Source organism: Chaetodon auriga, chromosome 6, assembly GCF_051107435.1.
Source record: "Chaetodon auriga isolate fChaAug3 chromosome 6, fChaAug3.hap1, whole genome shotgun sequence".
Lineage (NCBI taxonomy): Eukaryota > Metazoa > Chordata > Actinopteri > Chaetodontiformes > Chaetodontidae > Chaetodon > Chaetodon auriga.
Genome location: NC_135079.1, coordinates 11,573,859 through 11,585,297, shown reverse-complemented (window position 1 = coordinate 11,585,297; position 11,439 = coordinate 11,573,859). Strand labels below are relative to the sequence as shown.

The following is an 11,439-nucleotide window of genomic DNA, read 5'->3' as shown; positions in this document are numbered from 1 at the left end:
CTCAAGTCATAAACCAATGATGACACAAGTTGAATGGTTAGCAAAAGATGGGCTATTTTCTCTAAGTTGTCTTGCAGGTAACACACCAGCTGTAGCTGTGATCCTTAGGCTAATATGCTCTCCAGGGCTCACTCTGTTCTCATTGTGTCTGCTAGTAGTTCATGAACATTTCGACATAACGTTTGAAGTAAGAGAAGCAGCTACTGACATTAAATTGAGACATCCAAAAACTTTTAATACTTTTCTACATATCTTTTCTTTATGCTATCAAAGGTGTTTTATTTCCTATTAGTGTAAAAATGTGGGAAAAATTAGTTGTCTGTTTTGGAGAAAATATTAAAGTGCAAAATGTTGCAAACATCGTTCTGGCATGGGTGGTTGTTTGATAATGGACACTGTTTTTGTTGTAGCAGCAGACTTTTTCATTCCCCAAACTTTTCCCCACAATCAATAGCTGTGTTTTCAAACCGTGCCCTTCAGAAGACTGCTACAAGCTAAAGCCATCACTGGAGATACAGCTTCCAACTTCACACCTGTAACAGTTTAAAAGGGAACGTGCAACTACAGATTCTGCCACAGGATGGGGACAAAGACAGTGTTACTCCAATTTGAACTTTCATATTTTAGGTGCCTTTATCTTCCAAAGGCATTGTTTAGACTGTAGAGACTGCATGGTTAACTTTTTTTTTTTTAAATTCATTTAGTCCTCTACATGGTGAATTGAATGGTGTTGTGGTCAGTGGTACAGATTCATATGTGAAATTTAGCTTTAATAGTCAAGATATGTGAGTAAAAAAAGAAGAATTTACATAATGTAGTTCCAGTGTCAAAAATTCTGTATTTTTTTTCCAGGGGGAAAACATGGAATTATTACAAACATTTATTAAAGACAATGGTGGGAATAATGTTTGAACAGTTCCATCAGCAGAAGTCTGAAGAAATTATACAAAATTCAAATCAAACATGTTTGGAGGTGAAAGTCTTTGAACACTCAGATGGGCGTGTCACTAAAAGACCTCTTGAGCAGCTTCGTACAGAACTATATTAATGCCCGTCCTTCAGTTATACACAGTGAAACACCAACTACAATCATCAGGGTAAAAAAAATAAAAACACTATACTGACATACATACATGACTGGCACTATTAGTATAAACCTCTGTACATGTGGCTGGCACTGACATGAAAACCCTTTTTAAAATTGTCTTCACATCATTTGCTGGTTTCTGGGGGGGGAAAAAATACCAGTATCTTCCAGTCGCTCATTTTACTCAAAATGGCATTTTTATTACTTTAATAACATAAAAATGAAATGCCTAACTTCATAGTTGCTTCAGATTAAAGTTAAGGAAACCAAAGGGTTTTTCTTCTCTTTTGAAATTAAGCCAGGTTGTGACATTTCTTTCACATAACCACAATCTCATTTGGGAATAAACCAGAAAAGCCAGTTATAGATGTGTGAAAGATAAGAGCTTAAAAACATAATAAAAGTTATTCTATAGGATGCTGCACATCAGCTAAAGTCCCTAAAACAAGCACCCTGTAGCTCTCAAGTGACAGAATGTTTGCCCGACCTCAGTACAGAAAAAAAAAACCCAGTCCAACTTCATTCCTGAGGAATGAAGTTGGACTGAAGTTGGAATGAAGTTGAAGTTGGAATCCAGAGATATTTAAGGCTCATCATCTTGTTGCTGGAGGGAAAGTAATTAGAAACTGTCATTGCACGCAGTGATGTGACCAAAAACAAAAACCAGCACACAGATATTTGTGTGGGACACTAGTCTTCGATCTTGAGCCAGCCTTTTTTATAGTCTATCAGCAGCTCCAGGTAGTATTTCCACTCTGGCTCGCTGTCATACCTGACCTCAAATATAGTCTTTAGCGGGTTGGTGTGGGCCTCATGGATACGCACCACCTCTCCTCTGTACCACACTTCTGATTTGTCATCCTCTTCATACAGATGGCGAATCCTCTTTCCCACCAGGTCTGGGTAGTAAAACCTCATGGCCCTCTGAGCCCTCCGGACGGCCGAGCGCAGGACCCAGCGCCTCCTGTGCTCAGCACTGTGGCAGGCAGACAAATAGGGACAGTATTTGATCTTCAAGAGTGATCTGTGTTTTCTTTTTGAAGAGCTGCGAAGGGGTCTTAAGGCGTGAGAGAAGCTCCCTGTTCTCTGCCACCGGTGGGTTGCTTTGGGCTTCCTCCTGTGACGGTCCTTCTCGCTGCTCGCCGCTCCCTCCCCATCATCAGTCTGTGAAAGGGAAGGATCAGCAAACGTCCCTGAGTCTGAGATTGCTTGGTAGTGCGCCTTTTTTCTGTTCAGGCCTTCACTAAACATCCTCCTCAGTTTGAGGATCATGCCTGAACAACTGCTGGCTCCAGCCGGAGAGTTGGCCGGTCCAGAGGACTGACTCACAGGCCGCGGACTGAAGGATTCCTCCGTTTCTGGGTCACTGGGAGATGGAGAAAGCTCGTGCAGGGTCAAAGGACGCATCCATGAATTCTCAGAAGTTCTGTTTAGTGGAATGAGTGAAGAATCATGCTCTGCATCCATCTGGTCATTTCCTCCATTCTCAGTCCCTTCAGAGTGATGGTCACTCCATGTTTTACTGCTAAATGCATTCAGTGCTTCTCCATCTGCTGTGTTGTCTGCCCCTTCTTCCTCATCTGACAAACTGCTGTCAAGAAAAAGACGCCTTGAACTGCTCTTCACTCTGCTTTTTGTTCTGCTCCTGCTCAAACTCGATTCTGTTTCCTGGTCCGACGGACATCTCTGTGAGTGCGCTTCTGCAGGTGAGGCTGGTGACAAAGTGACGTCATAAAATACAGGAGTCCTGCGGCTGAGGGTCCCCTCGCAAGCTTCACCTTTTTCTCTGGCAGCAGGATCATCCATATCTACTCCTGTAACACAGGGAATACACCAATTAGGAGAGGTCAACATGAGTACAAAAAAATGAGGTTGCTGACAAAATTGGAAAGTGAGAGAGGATAGACTTTATTTAGTGATCAGGGAAATATTAGATACAAGCGGACGATCAGGATTTCTGACTCAAACACATAGAAAATAAATTCACTTTGTTCCCCAACAGATAATTCGCACAGTGCAAAAACTAGCGACCACAAAGTCCAACACCTCCATACACATTGGCAAATCAGTGCTCCCCGGGTGCGTATTCAGCACGCAAGAACCATGAGAAACTATTCTATTAATACCAGCAGACATGGTGGCCGGACAGCATGATCCTCCACCATGAAACATCCATTCAGCAGAGACAGAATAGAAGGCTGTGGGAGTAAACACGGCGGCTGGGAAAAAAGTCAGCTGCTGCAGGGTATTGGGCTATCAGTCAGGGATGAAACCACAGTTGGGCATGATTGAAACAAGGGAAATGTTCAGATACCAAAGTCAAGTGTCCTCAAACCACGTGAACTGTTAATGATGTCCGCAGTGACTGGAAATTAGATTAAGCCCAATTGGGTTAGCAAATGTATGTGCTGAATAAAATAATAATTGGGGAAGGACACAAAGTAAGACAGTGATTTAAAAGACAAGTCTGGCAATATTCTACATATCTGTTATTGTTATGGATGTCGGAAGGTACTGAGAGGGGCAGAAACACATCGTTGGTTTTGGTATTTTTATGGGATTTGTTGACAATGACAAAAATATGAAATATCGCCAGCCTTATTCTTCAAACCCACACGGAAAACAAACTGTTAACAAGACCAATCGTGATAAACCTTCTTCTGAAAACATGAACTCTCCAACCCAATGGGCTCAAACCGTGCCACTTAATCCCCCTGTGTGCAGCAGGTCGTCACTTCCTTCCTCTGGTAATGTGATACATTGGCCTGCCTCTCAGTGCGTCAGGCCCGCTAATACTATCAAACAGAATCATGAAGGAGAGTTGAATTGAATAGACCAGCTCAGCACCCGTACCTCCACCCACCCATAACAAGTATAATGCAATCATGCAACTTCTCGTGATTAGTCACTGAAAGTTAGCAGAAGTTTCCTGATTTCTAACCAGAAAAAGCAAAGAGTAGTGAGATTGAGGGACAACATAAGAAGTAAATATACCTGGACTCTCTTTTGGACATCAGGTGAGGTTGATTCTGTAAAAAATAAATGGATTTTATATTGAATATTTAGTGTTTATTGTGATTCTTTTGTTACAAAAAAGGGCCAATAATACAGAAAATAGGATTGCAAAAAGACTGTTTGAGGGAACATCATGATACAGTAATGCTATCATGCTTTTCCCTGGTTTTACATATATAACAGTCAAAATATGATGCTTTGTAATAAAATCCAGAGGAAACAGTAAATCACACTGTCTACCCCTCGGGGGATTTCCAGGAATCTGCAAGGAAAGGCAGGAAGCACTGTTGCTTTGGCAGTCATGTTGTACAAATCACAAAGTCAAATGATTAAACTGGAGGTATAAACTTTCAAGATATTTGTCAAAAATTTTCAGTGTATGGAACAAAAACTCTGCAAAACTTCTACCTGAAACGGCATCATATGAATTATTCAAGTGAGTCCTGTGATCTATCATAAATAAGAACAACTGACACCTAAACCTTACTCTTTACAAGCTGGTTCATACTTATCCCTCATAACTGAGGTGAAAAGCTGAATTCTTTACAGCCGTCTGACCAATAAACTCCACTAACTGACAATGTGAACTGCAGTCTTTGTGCTGAAGAGCTGCTGTTATTATTGAAATAAATGCCCAGTGAAATATTTAAAAAAGCATCAAGTTTATCGGTGCACAACCTTAAAATAAATGTCTGTTATTTGTTCACTTTCTGTCTCTTTCATGAATATTTGTTCCCTTCAGCGTTGGTCAAATAAGCAGCTATGTCCAGCATTTCCCCATGAGGGGTAATTAACACAATCGCTGCTTACTGCAGCACCTCTAATTTGTCTGGTTTGACAATACCAAAAGGGACAAAATACCATAATACCATCCCAGAGCATCATGCATTTGAAAAACAGATGGAAATGTTTTAAAGGACTAAAATAAGGTGTTGGCAACCAACATTACATCACTGCAATGCACATTTCCTTCCTTTCTTTACTAAAAAACATTCACTGTACTTGACATACGTATATCAAATTTTCTCATCAACTCTGACGTGGACGTGCATTTACCTAGATGTTTGCAGACACTGGTGTAATACAAAAGGTTGACCACGTCAGCGTAGATTTTGGGCAGGTGTTTGAGGGACATCAGTTTCCTGAGCCTGGAGGAGCACGCTCTTTTATGAAGCTGGATGAGGATCTTTTCTTCGGACAGTGTGGTTGGCCGCAGCTCCACCTTGTGCTCCTGCAGGACCTGGTCGATGAAGCTGCCCTGGACCATTGGAAACAGCAGCTCCTTCACCACCAGCATGGGGAGGAACACTGCCCCCGCCCGCATGACGTGTGGAAAGGGACAGCGTTCCTGGGAGGTGTACTCTCTCAGCCTCTCCAGCAGCTTATGGAGGGCTGACTTTGTGTCGTCATTGAGCCACATGTCTCTGGCTTTTACCCCCAACAGGCACGACACTTTCTGGACCTTGGTTGAAGGAGAAGCCGGATCAGTCAGGTCCAGCCGAGTCAGCCAGGTTCTGAGCTCCTGCTCTGAAGAGGCCAACACAGATTTGGATACTAACTTGTGGAGAGACTGGTGCAACTCAAAGAAGTGCTTGCGGACTGGCATTTGGAGCTCTGCTTTTGGTATAACTTCAGTTGTCAGCGGTACGGGGGGCTTCTCTGGGTATGTATGCTTTGTATCATGGAGAACAATGTTGTAGGTGGAAAGTTTCAGACACTGGGGAGGAATGTTTTTGAAATTTAGTCTGGGCTCAGGTGGCTGAGGTGGAGTAATGGATCTGGATTGAAGGGCGACCACCTGTTCATGCAGTGTGCATGTTTCACCCTGAGGAGATGAGTTCATCTGTGCAGTCACTTCACCAGGTTTGGACTCATCTGAAGCCTCATTTTCATCTGCTAATGAGGGTTTACTTTCAAGTTCATCAGGTTCGCATTTCGTTATCACCAACATGTGCCCACTGTTGGATGAGCCGCTCTCTTCAGGCTCTTTTTTGATTGTAGCTTTGCTGCAGTCCCTGTGACTAACAGTGGTCTCTTCAAAGTTATCTGTGTCTGACGGATCTTCCTTTTCCACTTTAATATTTTTGGGCCTAAAGATTTCTACAACAGGCTTCTCTGTTGGAGTATTTGCAGAGATTTCTTTGGAAGCTAGGCTGACAACAGGCAGTTGTTCATCTTGATCTTGCCTTTTCTCTTTGATGTCTGGTTTGGTTTTGACTTCACACTGCTCAGATGACTGGATGGGTCTCTGAGGTACCCTGCCTGGAAATAACACTCCAGAGGCCTGCAGGTACGCTTGGTAAGGTGCCAGACTGAAGACGTTGTCAATAATTGGCATAGGAGGAGAGTCGGTTTTATTTCCTACTTCTACATTCTCCATATCCACTTTTTGTCGTTTGGTAATGAGTTCCACTTCACATAAATCCCTGTCTTCTTCTTTTATTTTGATGGGTGAGGAGGAGTGAGAAATACTTCTCTTGAGGTTCTCTTTAAGAACATCGTTGCCTGAATTGGACACAGGGCCATTGTGTTTATTTCCTGGTGCAACGGCAGGGGAACAAATAATTTTTCTGACATTTGCAGGGTTAGGTACAGCTGTGTGAACTCGATCGGGTGATCGGGGCGGCCATGCTGCTGGGGAAACAGGAAGGCCTTTCGGCTGTTTCGGGCACCGAACTCGGGTTTCACCAGATGAATAGTCCAAGAGTCTGTCTGTGTTCAAGCCAGTTGGTGGAAGAACAGGTCGGTCTAAGTGCAGGCTGGTGAGCGGGGGGAAAAATCTGTTCATTTGTATGCTGGATGGTGAGACGCCAGGTTGGCTTGCACGTCTAGTAGGACTGGTTTGGTCCAAACGAAGGAATGGTGAATTGGTGCGTGATTGATCGACATGCAGTCTGGCATTGGATTGATGTAGGTTGGCTGCAGAGGCCATGGGGTGATCCACGGGGATGGATGGGGAAACATTTATGTGATTAGAGTGCAAGCTAGGTGATGCATGTTGCCTTTTTAGGGGGGATCGAATTTGTCTTGCATTTAAATTAAATCTAGGAACTGCATAACATGGGTAGTCAAATCCCCGCATTAAGGAATGATTTGGCAACGTTTCAGTGCTTTGCAAAGGAATTTCACCATGAAGCGACTGAGGCACTATGTAATGCTGCCGGGGGTTTGAGATTGTGTGTTTAAGAATAACGGGGACATCTTCTCTGTGCTTACTGCCAATATCATTACACTGTGTCCTGTTTTCTACCTCCACATTTTCCTGGGGGTAGTAAAACATCGGGTGCTGTGTTAGCTGGCCATATTTGGACATGGGAGAATGTTCCTGATAAACCTTTGAGGACACGTGCTCATATGTAGGGTGGGAGGGATATAAGCCTGGGTAGCCTCTGGGGGAAGTCTGTAAATGCTGGCTCTGCTCACTTAAAGAACCAAATATTGTGCGACTCAGGGTGCAGGGGTAACCGCTGTAGTTTGGCTCAATCATGGCAGGCAAAGCCCTCGCTCTACCTGGGCTGTATGTCTCCACAGGTATCCTCTTCAGTGGTTCTGTACTTGACTCAAACTGTAAACCTCTCTGTTGCAGCAGTGCGTCTTGTGCTTTCCTCTGGAGGGGCAGTCTTTCAGTGTAATGAGCATCGGTTTGCATCCAATCATGCTCATACACAGGGTTTGGTATCCTGGGAGAGCCGTGCTCCACACCGTACCGTTGTCCTATCACACAACCCAGTTCATTACAACAGGGGTTATGTCCATAAACTGGCTTCGGGACGGCTAAGTAAACTGAGTGTTCAGATGGGGAAGATGAATTGTCACCTCCGGTTTGTTGTTGTCTAACAGCTGCTGATGTCGTAGCTGCAGGACTCCTGACCCCAGGACTTTTAGTGTATAATGCAAAGCCCTGTTTCGCTGGAGCGTGAGGCAGAGAGGAAGAATGAGAATGGCCTTCCTCTGAAGAATTGCTGTCTTGCCTGTAAATGATGTGGTTTTGTCCCTCCATGCCAGAGAGGTGACTCACAGGACTTCTGCCATCCAGCAGAGAGGCCTTTGAGTTGCTCCAAGGAGGAGTGAAACGTGCTCTGTCTTTTCCTCTGGGGTCATAAGTAAAGTAGGCCCCACTGTACTGCAGCGTCTGCTTACCCAGGAAATCAGACATATTTTGTGATTTTGAAGGGCCTGTGGATGCAACGGTCCCGTCCAGTAACGGCATCTTGCGTCGAAACACCGGGCCAATGAGGGTCTGCAGTGACTGACTGCTCATCATGTAGTAACTTTGCTGTGATGGTGCAACGGTTTGGCTCCAGACCTGAAAATAAAAAAAACAATTAGACACTGATATTCATCATTCAATATCTTTGTTGAGTTGAGTTCAAGGGATTCATGTTTTTAATTCTCTTGAATAAACTTCCACGGTTGACATCAGATAAGACAGCAGGATACAGGAAAATGAAACACTTTGACTACAATGGAGTCAATGTTAGAGAACAACTGGCTGGAGGCATTTTCTCAACCTGACGATCTTGTGGCTCATCACACGATTCATAACTTAACACTTACACAAGGGATGTTAGTGAATGACAAAGGCTAAGAATTAGAACTAAAAAGCATTTCCTACAGACACAGTGTGATAGCTGCCTCGTGCTGCAATAAACAAAGCAGCTCTCATGGGGTGGCCTTCAGCACTATCAGTTATGTTGTGGATATAATATAAATGTGTGACTGAAAGCAGTTTGATGTTAAGGGCATGTCTGCAAATATAAGCATTATACTGGAGCGGAGTAACTATAATGCTGTATTTGATATTCGATGTGTTATGGTCTTAGTATGGCTCATTTCAGATGTCACAAGGTGTCATCAGTGTTACATCGAAGAGCTTCGGCCTCACTTTTATCAAAGCAGAACTTATCACCTGATCTGACAGGCACTTTCCATCTTGTGTTGAAGGCCTGACAACCAACACTGTATGTTTCTATTCTGCATTTTATTGCCACAAACCCTCAGTCATACCAGAGTTCCTTTTCCATTCACTTCTCCAATGTTGAGCTGCAAGAAACGTATTATTTTCCTTTTCAATTAATCTGCTGATAATTAGTCATGGTTAGTTATTTTGTCAAAGGCAAAAAAAAATCCCATTCAGTTTAATATCATATATGACAAAAAAAAAAAAAAAAAAAAAGTCTGTAAATCACATTTGAGCAGCTGGAAACAGTGAATGCTTGAATAAGTTACTGAAAATTTAAACTAAACATACACCTGGTGTTGGTAAATCATTCCCCCAAAACAATCACTATTTGAGGATTGCACTGATCCCCCTTTTTTTTTTTTTTGGTTTTATTCTGTACCATAAACCCCCACAGGCACAATGAATTGCACCCTAAATTGCCGCCCTCATCCTGTTTCCCTCATCGAATGTCCTACTGTCCTCTCCCTCACCTTAGGGAGAAAGGGCCACAAAAACTTGTAGAATTCATAGACTGATTCCTGGATTAGTAAATCATCTAATTCCTACAGTATCAAGAAGTATGAGAATATGCACTATAAATAAAATGAACTTTACATTAACATCAAAGTAGCATCAAACAGCCTGTTTTTAGAGATGTCAGAAAACAGCAAAAATGCCCATTTTAATTTCATGGTGTCATCTTTAAATATCTTTCGCGGCCTATAAATCAAGATATTCAGTTTCTTAACATATAAGAGACAGAAAAGCAGCAACTGCTGACGCCTGAGAGCTGGAACCAATGGATGTTTGGCATTTCAGCTTGAGAAATCACCTAAATGATTCATCAGCTGCCAAATCGGGTGCTGATTCATTTTCTGCTGATCAACAGATTATTTCAGATCTAGTAGTACACATGCAGAAACATTTAGAACATCCACGCACATCTTATGGCAGCTGAGTGAAAATCATTAAGCCCTAATCTTAATATTTATCCGTGCTCAACTCTCGCTTCTGGCTTTTCCAGCAGGAACCTGAAGGTAGCATAATGCAACCACTAGTGCACAACACAACCCGTCAGGCGCTGTCAGCTCGGCATAGGAGGAGAAAGACAGATGACCTCATCACGTGATGCGTTCATGACTACCACACAAGCATCGGCGCGAACCGGCGAGGCCACGATCAAACGGTACAAGGTGCTTTCTTTGCTTTTTATTCACTTTCTAAATTTCTTCACAGTCCTTTCCACCCCCACCCCCCTAAAACTATCAGATCACATTCCTCGAGGCCAAATTTAGAGCAAAGCATCTGCTAATAAATGCTGAAACATTTGGATCAGATCACATATTTAAGACATCTAGCGAACAGTATGAAAAGATGAAATAATAATAATATCTGTGTGGGCTGAGATGAAGGTGGAAGCCGCACACAGACCCAAACAGATGTTATCAGTTCATCCTGTTGACACCTTTCAGTGAAGTACAGCGCGATGGCATCTGCATACAGCGTTGACAAATGTGGTTTATGTGCACAGAGGAAACTGCGCAGAGCTGTTTTCAGCGGACCGAAAGACGCGCGCGCTGTGAAGTGTGTGTGTGTGTATGTGTTTGGGGTGTCCGCACTCACAGGTCTGTAGGGCAAGGGTGATGAAGTGACTTCCGAAAGAAAACCGTCCAAACTGACAGGCTGAGCCTCAAACCGCGTGGGCAAAAATACGCACTTCTTTCCAGTGTGTCTAAAGTTCCTAAATGGTTTAGGCTATCTGATATCTAATGAGTCTGCCGGGTCGAGACAAGTTCACATGACACGGAGGAGAAAAAACAAAACAAAGAACAGTGGTTTTTCCGGAGAAACGCTCAAGGGAGCCAATAAAAACGACTCAGGTTCACGCACAAAAACGGAACTTCAAATCTGCGTAAAAGTGTCTTGTCAGTTTCTTTTGTTGTTGTTTAAGTTGTGGCCTTAAATGTGCTTATCAGGGGTTGCATGAACCCGCATGAGCTTTTTGTCCTGCCTGCATGAACAGCCTGCTCTAATTAATAGGACGCAAATGATATGAAAATCATGTACGCGCCGGAGCTCGAGCATAGTGCCAGTCATTTCCATACAGGCTGCGAAAGCGACAGAAACCACGGTAAAAGTAAAACCACACTGTGGAGGGGAAGAAAAAACACTGAACACTTTAGTTGCGTTGATTTGGTTACATGAATAGTTTCGTAATCTGTCATGCCTTCTTTAAGGATACACCCGTGTGTTTGTCAAGCCTGTTTGTCTCGCGGTCTGTATCACAATCTGCCGTTAATTTGGACATCTGGAGGACTGAGCAGTAAATATGTTTTCTTACCTCGCTGCTGCGCTGACAATAAATGATTTCCACAAAAACTCCATGAAACAATTT

The 11,439-nt window shown here is 43.1% G+C and overlaps 1 protein-coding gene across 1 annotated transcript; it reads right to left on the bottom strand.

Annotated features, from left to right (window-relative positions):
* Positions 1-2,815: 2,815 nt before the first annotated feature.
* On the bottom strand, positions 2,816-11,439 carry c6h15orf39 (chromosome 6 C15orf39 homolog). Its single transcript, XM_076732682.1, has 4 exons — positions 11,386-11,439; positions 5,159-8,408; positions 4,082-4,116; positions 2,816-2,901 (listed from the first exon to the last, which is right to left on the bottom strand). The coding sequence occupies exons 2-4, from the start codon at positions 8,364-8,366 to the stop codon at positions 2,896-2,898; spliced, it is 3,249 nt and encodes a 1,082-aa protein (XP_076588797.1). The 5' UTR covers positions 8,367-8,408; positions 11,386-11,439; the 3' UTR covers positions 2,816-2,895.

What these genes read in the sequence shown, in the direction of transcription:
- c6h15orf39 (XM_076732682.1), bottom strand. Translation starts at nt 8,366, where the DNA reads ATGATGAGCAGTCAGTCACTGCAGACCCTCATTGGCCCGGTGTTTCGA. An exon ending in CAGTGTCTGCAAACATCTAG is followed by an intron (nt 4,117 to 5,158) that starts GTAAATGCACGT and finishes TATTTTTTACAG; the next exon opens with AATCAACCTCACCTGATGTC.